This window comes from Sus scrofa, chromosome 11, assembly GCF_000003025.6.
Source record: "Sus scrofa isolate TJ Tabasco breed Duroc chromosome 11, Sscrofa11.1, whole genome shotgun sequence".
Classification (NCBI taxonomy): domain Eukaryota; kingdom Metazoa; phylum Chordata; class Mammalia; order Artiodactyla; family Suidae; genus Sus; species Sus scrofa.
Genome location: NC_010453.5, coordinates 25,479,736 through 25,496,853, shown reverse-complemented (window position 1 = coordinate 25,496,853; position 17,118 = coordinate 25,479,736). Strand labels below are relative to the sequence as shown.

The 17,118-nt window shown below is 48.0% G+C and overlaps 1 protein-coding gene across 2 annotated transcripts; it reads left to right on the top strand.

Annotated features, from left to right (window-relative positions):
- Positions 306–15,009, top strand: RGCC (regulator of cell cycle). Of its 2 annotated transcripts, NM_001244227.1 has the most exon segments (5): positions 431–556; positions 1,075–1,260; positions 10,673–10,780; positions 12,855–12,917; positions 14,874–15,009. In NM_001244227.1, coding segments are annotated over 5 exon segments (414 nt in total). In that variant the 5' UTR covers positions 431–507; the 3' UTR covers positions 14,882–15,009.

Sequence of the window (17,118 nt, the reverse complement as noted above, 5' to 3'; positions counted from 1 at the left end):
CGCGAGGAGCTTAAGGGCACAGGGCGGGAAGCAGCCGAGCACCAGCCTTCAAGTCTTTGGGGCTCTGGTGACACCAAAGCCACTTTCGTAGGTCGCGTTGTCAGGGCACGCGGGGAAAGCGCCGGGTAAATATTTGGGACTGTAACCCGGACTCCGCGTCACTGCGGTTCCCGGGAGGGCGCGTGGCGAGGGCGGTGCCTGGGGGACAGGGGCGTCTCCTGGCGCAGCGGAGGGGACTGACCCGGAGGCCCAGCTCCCGCGGCGCCGCCCCGCCTCGCCCCGCCCCGCCCCCGCCGGCGGCTATAAGACCTGGGGCGGCGGGTGGCGGCGGCCGGGGAAAGAGCGGGAGGGCGGGCGGTGTAGGCAACCGCGCGGCGGGAGTGCGGCCAGTGGAGCGGACGGGCAGAGCAGGAGCGCGGCCAGGAGACGGGGCAGCGGGAGCATCTGCACGATCCCCGCGCCCAGACTTCGCAGGAACCCACAACGCGCGCCGGGCCGAGCCCGCCCATGAAGCCGCCCGCGGCACAGGGCAGCCCCGCGGCCGCCGCGGCCGCAGGTGAGTGGGGGTCGCCTTAAAGGCCGGGCCTTTGAGAGTTGGGGGCTGAAGCAAGGGGATCCCGCGTAGTCCCTTTACACCCTTCCCCCAGCCTCCCCGGGGTGGGTGGGGGGGACTTGCCCCGGGAGGGTTCAGCCGCCTCTCCACGCGGGGCTGGGGATGCCAGCCCGACACGTCACGGGCGCATCCTGACTCAGTCCTCCCACCGCCACCGGGGAGTGAGCGGGGGGGACAAGTACCCGACAGAGTGTGGGAGAGGTGGGCTGTGTCGGTGGGCTCCGTGACCTTTGGCCGGCAACTTTTCCAGCGGAAGCTCAGTTTCTTTAGCTCTAAAATGGGTGGATAGTAGAGAGCGCTTTAGGGGGTGATGGAGAGTCGTAAAGGGTAACAGCCAGCAGCGGGCAGCGACAGCGTGGCTGTCCCCGGGCAAACGCGCAGCGAGTGTTGGTTAGCGATCCTCGGGGAACGGTGGCGGCCCCCCCCACCCCCTTCACCTGAGCCCGCGGTCCCTGCCCCAGCCCCGGCCTTGGACTCGGCTGCCGCCGGGGACCTGACGGACGCGCTGTGTGAGTTTGACGCGGTGCTGGCCGACTTCGCGTCCCCGTTCCACGAGCGCCACTTCCACTACGAGGAGCACCTGGAGCGCATGAAACGGCGGAGCAGCGCCAGTGTCAGCGACAGCAGTGGCTTCAGCGACTCGGAGAGTAAGTGTGGCCCGGGCCAGGGAAGATGTCAGAATCCTGGGGACTCCGCTGTACTCGGCCCACCGAGGAGAGCCTGGCCTCGCGGGCTCGGTTTGCTTAGTTGTAAACCGATTCTCTAGGACGCTAGGAGCCTCCAGGGCGGCGGGTTCAGCGGAGACCAGACCCCCGAGGTTGGTCCCCGAAGGCTCTTGGAGGGCAGGCTGGTTTATCTGTCGCCTGCAGATGTCAGGAAGCAGGAGACTGTAAGGGCTTGCCTGAGACGCAGCCAGGCAGGACTCCTGGGACCGGAGCCAGGGCTCGTCACAGCTCCTTCTCCTCCTCTCCTTTCCCCTCCACCCGCCTCTCAGCAGTGTCTTCAGAGGGCGTGGAGCAAGTGCCACAAGAATGGGGTCAGAGGAGACATGGGAGGGTACCATATGGAAATATTTGTGAAACCAGGAAAAGTTTCATAAGCTCCCGTCCTTGGGATTTTTGAAATGACTTCTTGCACTTTCTTCTGGCCCTGAGCTCCCAGGCTTGTTGCTCCATTGCCCGCAGTTTTGAAAGAATCCTTGGCACTGCGGAGTTCAAGTATTTAGAAAGTGTCCCTCATCCTTCAGGCAGGCCCATCACTGGGACTGCTGGCTCTGACCCCACCCCACCCACCCACCCAGGCTGCAGGGGGAGGGGCAGGGAGCAGATGGGTCCAGAGCTGCTTCCTGGTGGCATTTCTCATAGTGGAGTCTACCCTAGGGACTCTCCATCCTAAACCCTCTTGTCAAGAAAAGGGACTACTGAGAATTCCCATTGTGTCTCAGTCCTTAAGAACCTGACGAGTATTCATGAAGATGTGGGTTCCATCCCTGGCCTCCATCAGTGGGTTAAGGATCTGGCGTTACCATGAGCTGCAGCATAGGTTGCAGATGCAGCTTGAATCCTGAGTGGCTGTGGCGTAGGCTGGCAGCTGCAGCTCTGATTTGACCTAGCATGGGAACTAAAGAGCAAACAAAACAAAACAAAAAACAAACAAAAAAAAGAGAGAGAGAGAGACCACTTTTCCCAGGAGTTCAATGTCCTGTAAGGATTATGGAGACCTGTTGAGGTGTCAAACAGAGAATTTGGTGACTATTCGATATTCTGTGACTGTTGGTTTTCCCAACCTGGATTCCTTATTATTTTGCAAAGTGAATTTTAAACACGTCTGGTTATTCTTGAGACTTCACTCTCAAGATGGGTTCCAAGCATGAATGTCACTCCTTTTTTCTGTCCTGGACTCTGAAAGTAAAAGCAATGACCTTGTGATTTTCCTTGTGATTCTCTTCTTTTGAAATCTGAAGCTCTCCCCCCTCGTTACAGGGCAAAGATAGGTCCCAGACTTACCACGAGCCGTCCTCCTGAAAAGGATTACAGGGCCCTTGCCATCCAGGTCAGGGTTTGAGTCAGAGACTTGAGTTCCAGCTTGACTTTCCTTGGCAGCCCTGCCCCAGGGTTAGATCTAATTGCAGCTTTTGAGGTGAAAGGGAATGGAATTGTATGGCTGTTAATTTTCCATTCTGTATTTTTGGACTTCGTTGCTAATGACCAGACCTCTTGTTTGCAATTTCAAAGGGAAGTCTAAAAACTTTTGAAACTGGTCTCAATGTCTGTAGCCAAACTTAAATATGTCTCCTTCTACTGGGGCATGGAGCAATGTATTCATCAAGTACAAATTTGCTCCCCCGTGGGAAAAAAAGCTGGCACAGTCCATCCAAGTGCTGCTTTCTTGCAAAGAACAGCTCCTTTCTAAACCAGAGCTGCCTTTGGCTAGAATACATCTGAGCTCGTCCATGCATGGGGGATCGCACCTCCCCCCCCCCCCCCCCGGTAGGATTTCAGATCTGGGATCTGTTTTCAGGGGTCCCAAAGAGAAGGCACTGGTTAATGGTGTGGGGGGAGATATTTAGCCTAGTCTGTGATTTCCCTTAGGGTATGTGTGTGTGTGTGTGCTTTTTTTTTTTTTTCTTTCTGCTTTTGTTGTTCCTATGAACCTAACCCTTGGTTTGGTGGTTAGAGAAGTAACTGGGAGGCAATAAAGAAGGCTCAGAGGACATTTGTCTCTTCTATAAATGTGTAGTTTGGGCCCCACAAGGCTAGTTAGAAATAGTCCTGGCGGAATTGGTGTGTATCTATCTGAATAGTAATTTCTTAAGGAGGCATCAGATGTGTATCCTAAATGCCGCCAAGAATGGATCACAGACATTTGTTAGACTCATTTGTCTGTTTAATGCTTTTCTGTGGAAGAGAATGTTTGAGAGAAGGTCGATCCTACTGCAATTTAGCCCAGCAAGAGGCAGACACACAGGATAATGATATTAAGAGCAGCTCTCTTTTGCCAAGCTCTTACTATGATGACTATATATTAGCTTTTTTTTTTTTTTTTTTGGTCTTTTTAGGGCCGCACCCTCGGCAAAGGGAAGTTCCCTGAGTCCTCCTGGATGCAAATTGGGTTCCTTACCACTGAGCCATGACGGGAACTCCTAATTAGCTCTTACTCTTCTCTTTGTGGTGCTTTAAATGCATTGGCTCCTATGATCTCTAGCATAGCCCAAGAAGGTAGGCACTGTTGTGTCCTTTCTTTTAGTGAAACCACTTGGACTCTCTCTAAGGCCTTGTTCTGTCACCATGGGCACCAGGTCCTCTGGGATAGACTTGATGTCCTGTTGGACCAGGATCAGGTGCCCATTTGTCAATGGTGGTTGTGTTTGAAGATGTCTCTTCAAGGCAGTGGTCACCTGGCTGGGTCTGTGGCTCAGGCTGAGCTTTGTCAGGGTCCCATATGAGGAGCGGGCCTCAGTTTATCTACCTGTAAAATGGAAAGGAAGTGATTTAATGATGCTGTTAGGAACCTCCATAAGCTCATGATTAGGAAGAAAATATTTGCTCTGTTTTGTGCTTTTAAGAAAACAATAAAATGCACATACCATGCAATGTCACGTGGATCAGGTATATTTGAGCCAGTGTCTTGTATAAAAATGTTTTGTATGAAGATTTGTGCCTTGGTTTTCACTCTATCTTTTATAGCTCCATCACTCTGAACAGGTACCCCCTGCAGTCCTGCTTTTTTTTTTTTTTTTTTTTGTCTTTTTGTCTTTTTAGGGCCATACCCGCAGCATATGGCGGTTCCCAGGCTAGGGGTCGAATCGGAGCTTTTGCCTCCGGCCACAGCCACAGCCACAGCAACACTAGATCCAAGCCCATCTGTGACCTATACCACAGCTCACGGCAACGCCAGATCCTTAACCCACTGATGAGCCAGGATCGAACCCTGGCCACGACCTCCCTGGATCCTACTTTGAAAACCTTTCCTTTAAAAAAAATTTAGAAAGACAAATTCTATGATATCCTTAATTATTAAAACAAAATGAACTATATACAAACAACACAGATCCAACATAGAAAAAACTTATGTTACAAAAAAGCGAATAAATTAGATTTATTAATAATACCATTACATCTATAAATAGACAAACAAAGCTTCTGTCTACACAGGAACTAGATCAATGTCTTGTAATAACCTATATGGAATTTAAAGTGATGTTTATATAATCTATATACAAAAGGAAGTGTATATATATGCATCTATGGAATATTATATATATATCAATCACTTGCTGTACCTGAACTAACAATACTGTATATACTAAATTTTGCCTCAAATACATGTTCTCCTCAGGCAGTATTCAGGAAAAAATGGATTTTTTGCTAACCCACTTCAGCAGCCACCGTACCAGCGGAACTTCCCCCAGCCATCCCTGCCTCTTCCGTCATTTGCTAACTCACCAGACTCCCAGCATTGCTTTTATAAGACGTTTCTAATATTAACTGGCACTTTAAAAAAGGATGTGAACTTATATCTTCGACGGACTGGAGTTTTATATTCTTTGTTCCTTTGCTGGGGAGGTGTTTTGCTACTTAACAGAGAAGGTCTGAGGTCTGCTCTGTGTGCTGCAGGTGTTATGATACCGTAGGGCCATTGTATGCAAAGAGGAATTGACTTCTTTAGCATGTGCACGACCTAGAATGTCTGGATATCTCTGCCTAGACTATGCTAGTTGGCTCTGGGAGAGGGGACCGGATGGACCTTGGGGGGAGGGGGAGGCATGCATGCCAGGTGGCACCTTGGCTGATCTGTCACCAGAGCCGCTGAGACCAGAACCCGAACTTGCTCAAGCCGGGAGTGAACGAATGAGGACTTAGGAGCCCTTAGGTGGTCCGGGTATGGGTTAGGAATTCCAGCCAGGTGGCAGGTGTCATGGGCAGACACCTGGAGGGTATCGAGAGGGACTGAGCCATCCCAGAAAGGAAACTGTGGTCAACGTGGTAAAACTGAGAAATGTTTCCTTTAAAAAAAATTTTTTATGAGAAATATTTTCTTATTCTATCCCACTTTCAGTGAGGCTGTTGGAATTGAGATTTATAACGCCTTATTTATTTTTAATTTTTTATTAGTGTATAGTTGATTTATAGGGTTGTGTCAATTTCTGCTGTACAGCATAGTGACCCAGTCATGCATATATATCTATATATTCTTTTTCTCATACCATCTTCCATCCTGTTTTACCCCAAGAGATGGGACATCGTTCCCTGTGCAGTACAGTCGGAATTTAGATTTGGATTCCCCTCCCTTCCCCCCATCCCATTCCCTGTGGCAAAAGGGGAACAGGTCCAAGGCTTTCTTTTTCTCAGTTAATTACTATGCCTTGCTTGCCTGAAACGTGTGGGATTGTTCTATATTTACAGGAGCTCTGGGCAAGGGTGGCTGTCTGTGGTTTTCCTTCCCTCTGGAGTAGCACATGTTGGTGCTAACCCCAAATTACCTTTCTCCCCACACCCACAGGAAAAAAGTCTGTCTACCTTTGAAACAAGCCTCTGTGTTTGCAGAGGCGAACCCAGAGCTTGGCTTCTCAAGCTCGGTTGGCACACCTACCGTTAGATGGTCGCCTGTTTAAGACGCTGACATTTCTTTTGATGGTGTCGTGGAACACTTGGTCCTTGAACTTGGGGTTCCCGGCTTCAGCGCACTTAGCAGACTTGCCAAGGACGTTGCTAATGGGGCTTTAGAGCTGATGGAGATAAATGTTGTCAGACCTTAAAAGATCTAGTCGTGCCACCTGCCAAGATCCCAGATCATCACTGTTACGTGTCCCTGGAGCCCCTGTTAAGAGCATCACCTGAGATTGGGTGGAGGGGCATTGGTACATTTGCAGGCTATCAGCTGGGAACACATGGCTGTCATTTATCAGACTGGCTGTTATTTTGCAAGAGATAGAGTTCCAGTGGAGTGAGGAGAACAGGAAGTTAGGCTTTGCTTACCTTTTTCGTTACTTTTCATTATCACCTACAATGAAATCTTGTTCACTGTCAGTCTGGTATGAAATTTCATTAGGGAAAGGGTAAAGAGAGGTGCAGAGCTTGGGGCGCTTCTGAATTGGTCTGTTCTTTTCTTTGTTTTCTTTTCTTTTTTTTCTTTTTAGGGCTGCGCGTGTGGCATATGGAGGTTCCCAGGCTAAGGGTTGAATCAGAGCTGCAGCCACCAGCCTATGCCACAGCCACAGCACATGGGACCCAAGCCATGTCTGTGACCTACACCACAGCTCATGGCAATGCTGGATCCTTAACCCACTGAGCGAGGCCAGGGATCAACCCTGCATCCTCGTGGATACTAGTTGGATTCATTACCATTGAGCCACGTGAGCCACGATGGGAACTCTTGTTCTTTTTTTTTTTTTTTTTAAGTTTTATGGAAGTCTATTTGATTTTCAGGGTTATGATAATTTCTGCTGTACCACAAAGGCTTTTTCAGTCATATGTATACACACATCCATTCTCTTGGTGGGTTTGATCTTGGGAGGTTTGTTCTAGGGCCCAAAATTCTCTTAAGAATTTTGCTACTATCTGAAGAAGCCTGGGCCCAGAATCTCGAGTCTTCTTCTTTTTTTTTTTTTTTTTTTTTTTGTCTTTTTGCCTTTTCTAGGGCTGCTCCCACGGCATATGGAGGTTCCCAGGCTAGGGGTCCAATCGGAGCTACAGCTGCCGGCCTACACCACAGCCACAGCAACTCGGATTCCGAGCTGCATCTGCAACTTACACCACAGCTCAGGGCAAGGCTGGATCCTTAACCCACTGAGTGAAGCCAGGGACCAAACCTGCATCCTCATGGATGCTAGTCGGATTCACTAACTGCTGAGCCACAGCGGGAGCTCCTGTGTCTGTGTTTATAAACATAGATACTGTGACTAGGATTTTTTTTTTCCCTTCCTCCCTCATGGTGAGAATAGCATGAGTTCGTTATCTGTAAGAAGCAACTTCTGATTATCTTATCTTTTTTTTTTAATTAAATTTTTTTTTTTTTGGCTTTTGTCTTTTCAGGGGTGCACCTGTGGCATATGGAGGTTCCCAGGCTAGGGGTCCAATCGGAGCTGTAGCTGCGGCCTACACCAGAGCCACAGCAACACCAGATCCAAGCCACGTCTGCAACCTATACTGCAGCTCACGGCAACGCCAGATCCTTAACCCATGGAGCAAGGCCAGGGATCGAACCTGCAACCTCATGGTTCCTAGTCGGATTTGTTTCCACTGCACCACACAGGAACTCCTGATTATCTTAATAGTTTGTTTAATGGTTTGCAACCCGATTTGTCAGTCAAGCAACAGTTTGCCTATATATTCATTTTCTGAGTTTGAGGGTAATACTGTAGATCAAAAAGGCGTTTTAGCAGCAGGCTCTAAAGAGCAAAAGAGCAGCCATGGCAATGACCTGCTACTAAGACTCTACAGAGTCTCAGAAGCCAGTCGCCTGAGTTTTTTCATGACTCCTCCTTGGATTCATTTTCCTACCATTTTGCAATGAGCTTTTCCACATCTGGGTCATTTCTTCCAGACTCAATAGCATTTGGTCTGCTTTGGAGTGAGGCAGACAAATTGTGTGTGTGTGTGTGTGTTTCTCCCCTTCCGGGGGATGTGTATAAGTGGATGTAAACTTGCTGGAGAGCCAGGGCAGGACAGAGGTGAAGTCCAGAGTCCGGGCTGGGGCCTGCGGAGCAGGGTGGGGTGGAGCGAGGTTGGGCGTGAGTCTGGCTCTTGGGACCGACTGCTCCTGAGAGATAGAGATGAGGGGCGTGGCCAGCGGGATCGGGGGCCCAGCAAGTCAGCCCCCTGGACCAGGGATGGGGAGAAGCCCTTGGGTGTTCTTTGGAGCCAGAGATAACCTTCCGGAGTTCTTGCATGCTTTCTTTCTGGCTCACAAGCCTGGGCACAAGGCCTGCCTCCCCTGGGGCCCTCTGTGGTTTTCCTGCCCCTCCATCTAACCCCATTTTTCCCCCACAAGTCTTTCAGATTCTATTTGTGGCGGTTCTCCTGCCTCTTATATGGTGACAAGCAGTAACACCACACAGTGGGTCTGTGATGGGCGTGACCATTTTCCTGCGTGGGGAGGAAGTGCCTCCCCTTGAGAAAATCCAGACTTCTCTCATGGGGTGGGAGAGCTCAGCTGACAAGCCACAGAAGGGCTTCCCAAGTTGAGTTCCACTGAGTACAAGTGTCCTGAGTAATATGAACAGAGGGCCACCAAAAATAGGCAAGTTGGGGAGTTCCCGTTGTGGCTCAGTGGGTTAAGAACCTGAGTCATATCCATGAGGATGCGGGTTTGATCCCTGGCCTCGCTCGGTGGGTGAAGGATCTGGCATTGCTCTGAGCTGTGGCACAGGTGGCAGATGCGGCTTGGATCCCGCATTGCTGTGGCTGTGACTGTGGCTGGAGGCTACAGCTCTCATTCGACCCTGAGCCTGGGAACCTCCATATACCCTGGGTGCGGCCCTAAAAAAACAAAACAAAACAAAACAACCGCAAGTAAAGCAGAGATATCGGGCTAAGCTGGTTTCTTATCCCCAGGCGTCTTGGGTACCTTGAAGTGGGGTGACTTCAGAGACTCCTCTGGGGGTGCCCTGGGCGTCTCAGAGTTCGTTGCACACCTGGTTCTTCTCAAAGGACCAATATTCTGGGAGATATATTTTGGGGGGAAATGTGTTTCAGACCTCAGGAGGTGTTCATCTTCCAAGCCCTGAGAAATGACTGTGGTCCTTCCAGATGATCCGGGAGGGACCTCTGAAGGAGAAACAGGCCGTTAGAAAGTGAGGAAACCTGGATGAGATGGGGGTGTCAGCCAGGAAGACAAGACGGCAGGCCCTGGGGGTTCCTGGTCAGGGGAGGGCAGGAGGGACCATGAGGAGCCTGAGAATGGAGAGAAGGCTTTAGGGATGAAGAGGCGTTTTCTGGGGACCAGAAACCTCTGCTTCTAAACAGCCTTTGTATGCTGGACCTGTCTTGGCTAACTTGGTCCTGTTCATTTTGAGCTGAGGGGACCAAAGAAAGATGGGTTTGCCTCGTCCTGAGCTGGAGCTGATTGGATGAGCCTGAGCGAATCCCACTGAGGACCCCCGGGATTCAGCTGCCCCCTCTCACCTGAGCCGCCTTTCCAGAACTCACTGCTGCTACAAGCCATGCCTGGCTTTGCATTTTGCTGCACCAGGAAGGCTGTTCCTTTGTGACCTCAGAGACCACATCCTGCTTCCGCCACCCGCTCTGTCTGAGTTGGTGCCTTTTGAGTTGGTGCAGCTCAGCCAGCGGCTCCTGCAACAGACACAAGGCTGGCCGCTGTGGGTGGGTTTCCTCCCCCTTGGCAGGACTTAGAGAAATAGAATCCTAGAACTTCAGAGCTGGAAGGACTTGAAGGGTGATTTAGTCCACCTTCCCATTTTATGGATGGGTAAGCTGAGGCCCAGAGTTATTGTCTTGCTCAAGGGCATGTGAGTCCTTAGTCGCTGAGCTGGTTTCCTTGACTCCCAGCTCAGTCCTGCTGCCCGGGCCTTGCCTGGCTCTGGCTCTGGTCCTTGAGGGGATGACAGTGGAGCCACCAGATCCCTCAAAGTGTCTGTAATAGACAACCTCCAGGAAAAAAAAACTTTATCTTTATCCCTCTGGCTTATTCCCAGAGTGTAGGTGCTCAGGTAGCACTAGGAAAACCATGACAAAAACTCTTTTTTTTTTTTTTTTTTTTGTCTGTTTAGGGTCACATTTACGGTATATGGAGGTTCCGAGGCTAGGGGTTGAATCGGAGCTGTAGCCGCTGGCCTATACCAAGGCCAGATCTGAGCCACGTCTGTGATCTACACCACAGCTCATGGCAACCCGGGATCCTTAACCCGCTGAGAGAGGCCAGGGATTGAACCTGCGTCCTCATGGATACTAGTTGGGTTCATTACCGCTGAGCCACAACGGAACTCCTCAGCCTGTTTTCTTTATCACTTTACTCCATCAGGAGAGAAACTGCGGGTGATCAATAGACCCTAAGACTGAAACCCATGTCTCGTGAGTAATGTTTTTTCTTTTCCAAAAGGTGCAGATTCGCTTTATAGGAATAGCTTCAGCTTCAGTGATGAGAAACTGAATTCTCCCACAGACAGGACTCCGGCGCTTCTCTCTCCCACGGTCCCTCCTCGGAAAGGTACGTTTATTAGCGGGACCTTGAGGGCTTTTTTTTTTTTTTTTTCACTTCTTGTTTCTTCCTCCTTCTCAGCCTTTGCTCTCTTTCCCCCCTTTCCTAACCCATCTTTCCCGAGTGTGAAAAATAGGGAGAGGAGACTAGTATCTTTGTACAGGATGGTGTGGAGTGGATTTTGTTATTGCTCAGGATTTTGGATCGGTGTGAAAGTGAAATCAAAGAATTGGGAGCCAGGAAACCCTAGGCACAAGGAGAAAGAAAACTCGCTAGTCCCTGCTTTCTTTCATGCAGTGTCATCAAGACTGTGCCAGATGCGGTGCCTTCCCAGACTGGTTGATTCTAGAATGTAAGACTCAGCAGCGAGGCTTTGCAGAAAGTTGGGTGCTTTTGATTGCATGAACTCTCTAACGGATGCTTTCAGATGACCAGTTTAGCAACCGAATGGGGTCATCATTGTGAAACAAGTGATGATCTAACATAAATCAAAATAGAAGCCCCAGCCTGCCCTGACTGTCATATTAATAGACCGAAAAAGTTTTTAAAAGATGCATGAGCAGTGTCTTAGAGTTTGGAACCGGTAAAGTGTCTCCAGCCAGAGAGCTGAATGTTCTGTTATATTGGCCAAGTGCCTTTTGCAAACAAAAGGAGGTTTTTTTTTCCCCCCCTTAAGAAATGTTATACTTGCTGGAAATAGTTGCAGAATGCAATAAAAATGGAACATAGTGACAAAGAAATTCGAAGATTCCATCATCTTCTCTCGCTGGCCTCAAGGCTGCATTTCCCTCTTTTTCAAAAGAGACATTTAGAAATTCTGCTCTCCACAGAGCAATGTTAGCAAGCCGCCGGGAACTCTGCCATGATTCAGACCTCCGTGTGTAACAGATCTATTGAATTGCCAGAGACAGAACAGTCTAGAAAGTGGCTTAAAACATGCCCAGATTAGCTACCAGATCCCCAAGGGGTAAGAACTAAAGAGGAGGGGGGGAAAGCCCCAGTGGCAGATTGATTTTACAAACTAAGAACAATGAGCTGTTTGTAGCCAGCAGCGGTTAATTGAGAAAGCAAATATCCAGGAAAGGCATGAATGAGAAACTCTAGAGAAAAATCAGGATGAGAACCTGTTACCCGGGGTTGTCACCTGGATGGGATGTGGTTGTCTCGGCCCCAGAAGCCTCCGGGCGCCTTTCGGGACCATTTTGAGAAGGAACAGTGGCGCTTGGTTCCTTTCATCCTAGTGTGACGGTGAGGACTGAGGTATTGCCCTGGAGTGATCGCGAGAACAAGATTGCATCAGAGGTTTCATAGGAATTACCGGGTGTCCGCACAGTGCCCCACTTACTGACTATTTTGATGGTGATTCAAATCCTATGCAATCAATATATGGAATCTTAAAAAAAAAAAGAAAAAGATAAAAATGAACTTATTTGCAGAATAGAAACAGACCCACAGACTTTGAATAGCTTATGGTTACCAAAGGGGACACCTTAGGGGGGCGGGGGTGAGAGGGATGGATTGGGGGGTTGGGATGGGCAGATGCACCCTGAGGTCTATGGAATGACTGGCCAATGGGGACCTGCTGTATAGCACAGGGAACTCTACCCAGTATTCCGTGGTCATCTATATGGGAAAAGAATCTGAGAGAGAATGAATGTGTGTCTATGGGTGACTGGGTCACTTTGTCATACAGCAGAAACGATCACAGCCTTGTAAACTAACCCTACTTCAATAAAACCTTAAAAAAATTTTTTTTTTACAGTTAAAACTTTCCGTCTTCCTTTCTTGTCCCTGGCCCCGACTCCAACTTTTAAGGGAGTGAAGGGACTTCTTTGAGGTTGCTAGGCTAGGGTTAGGGAATAGGGGATGACCACCTACAAAACCCAGAAAGAAACATTTAGGCTAATCTTCAGAATAAATTTCTGGCTTGACCGTAAGTACACGTGGGAGCAGCCACGTAGGGCTGGTATGGCCACCCTTTACCAAAGTCTCTGGCAGAGAGATGGGGTCGCAAAATCCCGGAAGAATTGGAGGTGTCAGGTGTCTTGGATGTGGAATCTGAACCCCGACTCTTGTTTTTCAGCCAAACTCGGAGACACGAAAGAGCTGGAAGACTTTATTGCTGATCTTGACAGAACATTAGCAAGTGAGTACCTGCCTGGTGTTAAAAAAAAAAAAAAAAATCAAACAAAACCACCTAGTGCCTTTGATAAAGTGCAGTCGTATTTACCAGCTTGCCTGCGGCAGGAAGTTACATCGTAAGGCTTCTTTAGATTCAGACACAGGACCCAAGTGGCTTGGAAAGAAATTCGGAGGGTAAGCTGGCATTAAGGTAGACCGTGTGGCTTTCCAAAGAGTGAGAACCAGCCACCAGCAAACAATGGCATTTTGTTCAAGACGTGACGAATAAAAGAGTAAGTTAGAGGGAGAGGGGAGCCTTTCCAGGCTTGCAGAGAAGAAATCAGTCTGTTGACCACCAAGCATTACGCTGACAAGCCATGAGACTCCATCCCAACCATCAAGGAACATTCCATAGGTTAGATCTAAGGGTTTGGCCAGGTCTGCCTGTTACCGTCACAGTTTCCTCTGTCCCTGTCTCATTGTAACAAAGAGGACGTTTTACAAATTTATTAAAGTGAAAGTACAGTTTCAGAGAGGGAGGTATGACTCATGTGCGCGGAGGTTAAGAAGAGGGCCTGATTCACTCTGCAATGGTCTTTAAGCCCCATAATGCTGGGTGGAGACCCAATTCGATCTTCTGATTGGTCGTGGGCAGGATGCCTTATTTGCATGTGGAACAGGTTATATAGAGGTGGGGTGAGGAATGGGCGACATTCCTTCTCTGAAGGGCATGAACAGCCCAGGCTGGTCAAAGTGGGGAAAGGGGCATTGCAATGAGACACAGCCAGCGGCTTTGGGGGTTCACCTCCTTGAAGGGGACTTGAAGCCTGTAACATGCCTTCTAGAGGGTTGGGTCCTCAAAGAGAGAATTGGTTTGGGGAGATCCTGGAACCAAAGACCCATGCCGGTTACTGAGAAACAGGGTTTAAGCACACAGCATCTTGGTTCCCAGTGGACAGTTACATAAATGGTACCCCATTTTCTGAGACCAAACCTTTGGAGAACTGAAGATGTTAGGTTGTGACTGCAACGGGGGTGCCTAGAAGAAGGGATCCTGGGAATCCATCCACACACGCTCTTTCATAAAGATGGGATGGTGAGAGGCAGAAGGACCAGCCAGAGGTTCCAGAATAAGAGCTTCAGCAACTCTGTCCTTGGTGGGGCCTCATTCAGTCACAGAGCAGACTTGGAGAATTTCATTCTAGCCCCTTTCATTTTTCAATGAAAGAGTTGATTTTCCCCAAGAACTATTTTATGCTATACTTGGCTAAATAGCTGGGTAGCATCTGAAAAAAAAAATAGATCCAAAGCTGCTTATTTAAAAAGAACTCTGTTCTTAGACACTGTTTCTGACAGACCTAAATATTAGGTGGAAAGTCCTTGTGTATTCTGTTTACTTGAAGATTTTCATTGCCTATCTTTGTATGTGTTGTATCATCCTACATCAGAAGAGCAAGGCCTGTTTTGACAGAGATGGTTAAAATTGCAACCCAATTCGTATTAGACTCATAATATGCTCCTCTGCTTCATGGAAATTGCAGCCAGCTGCCCAGTCATACCAGTTAATCAGACATATATTACGTGGGAAGCCAGCCATCAAGTGTGGTGCCTTGCCTTTTTTTTTTTTTTTTTTTTTTTTGGTCTTTTTAGGGCCCCACCTGCGGCATGTGGAGGTTCCCAGGCTAGGGGTCCAATCAGAGCTGTAGCCACCAGCCTACACCAGAGCCACAGCCACATGGGATCCAAGCTGCATCTGCAACCTACACCACAGCTCACAGCAGTGCTGGATCCTTAACCCTCTGAGGGAGGCCAGGGATTGAACCTGAGCCCTAATGGATGCTAGTCAAGATGGTTACCCGCAGAGCCATGACGGGAACTCCAAGTATGGTGCTTTGATGCCTGTCTGAGAGGTGTGGTCTGATTAAGCTGAGGACCTGTCAGCTTCTGTGAGTGGATCAACTTCTCTATCTCCTGTTTATAGGTATGTGAAACAAGAAGGTCTGGGTCTTTTCATCATAAAAGAGAAGCTTCCGAGAGCTCTGAGAACCTGATAAAATCAGCTACAGAATTCACAGCTGGAAGGGACAGAGAGGCTGCACACCCACCACCAGGCCATTCTCAGGCCGAAAAATGCCTTTGGGCTCCTCTCCGGGCAAGTTAGAAACTGTGTTGCCCTGCTTGCAGCGTATTAGAACAGACGACTCATGCTAATATTGTATTTTCTCTTAAAACGTAGCATTCTGTAATTTAAAATGCTTTGATGAAAATATTTGTAATTAATTATATATAGTTGAAAACAGTAATATGCTTTTCCCATTATAATATATTTTTGTATGCAAATAAAATTTGAACTGGAGTCTGTCTTTTATAAGCTTTCTTTTCATTTTTGCTTTCTTTTTAAAAATTTTTTATTTTTTTAGTATAGTTGATTTACAATGTTCTGTCAATTTCTGCTGTGCGACAAAGTGTCCCAGTCATACACATGCTTTATTTCTTTCAGTGTATTTCCATCCAGATCGTATTCAAATGGAAATAACACGCCTCTTGACTTCCAATGAGGACCTTGGGCGCTGCTGCTTTGTGCCAGGCAATAGGATGGTAAACGTGAGAAAGTGTTACTTCGAAGCTCACGCATCACTCTAGAGGGAGATGGTTGCATCTGATTGGTGGGGAATGTTAAGAGGGTTGTTGGGGTTTCCTGGCTGTGCCCAAGGCATGTGAAAGTTTCCATGCCAGGGATCGAACCCACACCACAGCAGTGACCTGAGCTGTGCCAGGAATCGAACCCACACCACGGCAGTGACCTGAGCCGCTGCAGTGACTACGCCGATCGTTAAGCTGCTGTATCACAAGAGAACGCAGAGGATTGTGGTTTCTGATGGAAGTTGGGTTTCTCTTCTATCTCCTTTCTTCTCATTTCTTAGCACCGTTTTAGGTACCATGGGCTCTCTCCTTCAATTAAGGGAAATATTAGGCGTACTCAAAATCCGGGGAAATTGGGGCAGCTGGAGGATTTAAAAATGCTGGTGCTCTCATAAGATCTGTGTGCTGAGGAAGCTTTGATGGTGCTGGCCTGGCCTGGATGCTAATGTCCAAATGGCTTCAGGGGAGCTGAAGGGTCCAGATCCAAGGTCTCCCATAGGGTGGGCTTTGCTCGTGGAAGCCAATGATCCCATCCCCACCGCTGCCACCTGCCTTTTGTGGAGGATGGGGAGAGGCATAGAAACAAGGAAGTCCTTGGAGTTCCTGTTGTGGCTCTGTGGTAATGAATCCAACTATTATCTTTGAGGACTCGAGTTCGAACCCTGGCCTTGGCTCAGTGGGTTAAGTATCCAGAGTGGACGTGGGCAGTGGCAGAGGTCGAAGACATGGCTCAGATTCTGTGTTGCGAATCCTGTGTTGCTGTGGCTGTGGCTTAGCCCGGCAGCTGCAGCTCCGATTTGACCCCCTAGCCTGGGAACTTTCATATGCCGCAGGTGCCGCCCTAAACAAACAAAAAAAGCAAAAAAAAAACCAAGAAAGTCTGTAATTTTCTTATCTATGCTTTTCTATCCTTAAACTACTAAAATAACCAGGCATTGCTTTGATAATCAGAATCAAGTTATACAAAACTCTAATCCTTGTGTTCCTATAGTACCCAAATCCAAAACATAAGTACTTACAATTTAATTTCTATTTTGAAAACCTAACTACAAATTTGATCTGTTTTTAAGGGCACTGGGAAGCTAACTTGCCTTTTCTTTAAATTTTTCTTTCCTCTAAGTTTCTGGGAAAGCTTTTGGGTTGAACCCAAATATTTTCTTCATTTCTTTATTGAGATGTAATTCACATACCGGAACAGCCATCCTTGTAAAGTGTACAAGTCAGTGGTTTTTTAGTCCATCTATCCACGGAGTTGTGCAATCGTCATTATTGAATTTTCTGTCTCCATGAATTTGTCTATTCTGGGTATTTTGTATAAACAGAAGCATATAGTATGTGGCCTTTTGTGTCTGGGTTCTTTCTTTTTACATATGGTTTTCATTGTCCATCCATGTTATACAGGAATCAGTACTTAATTGTTCTTGATGACTGAATGATAATCTACTGTATGGATATACCATATTTTGTTTATCTGTTTATTGATTGAGGGCCATTTGGGTTATTTCTGCTTTTTGGCTAATGAATATTGCCCTTATGAATATTCATGTACAAGTTTTTGTGTGGATACATACTTTGATGTTCCT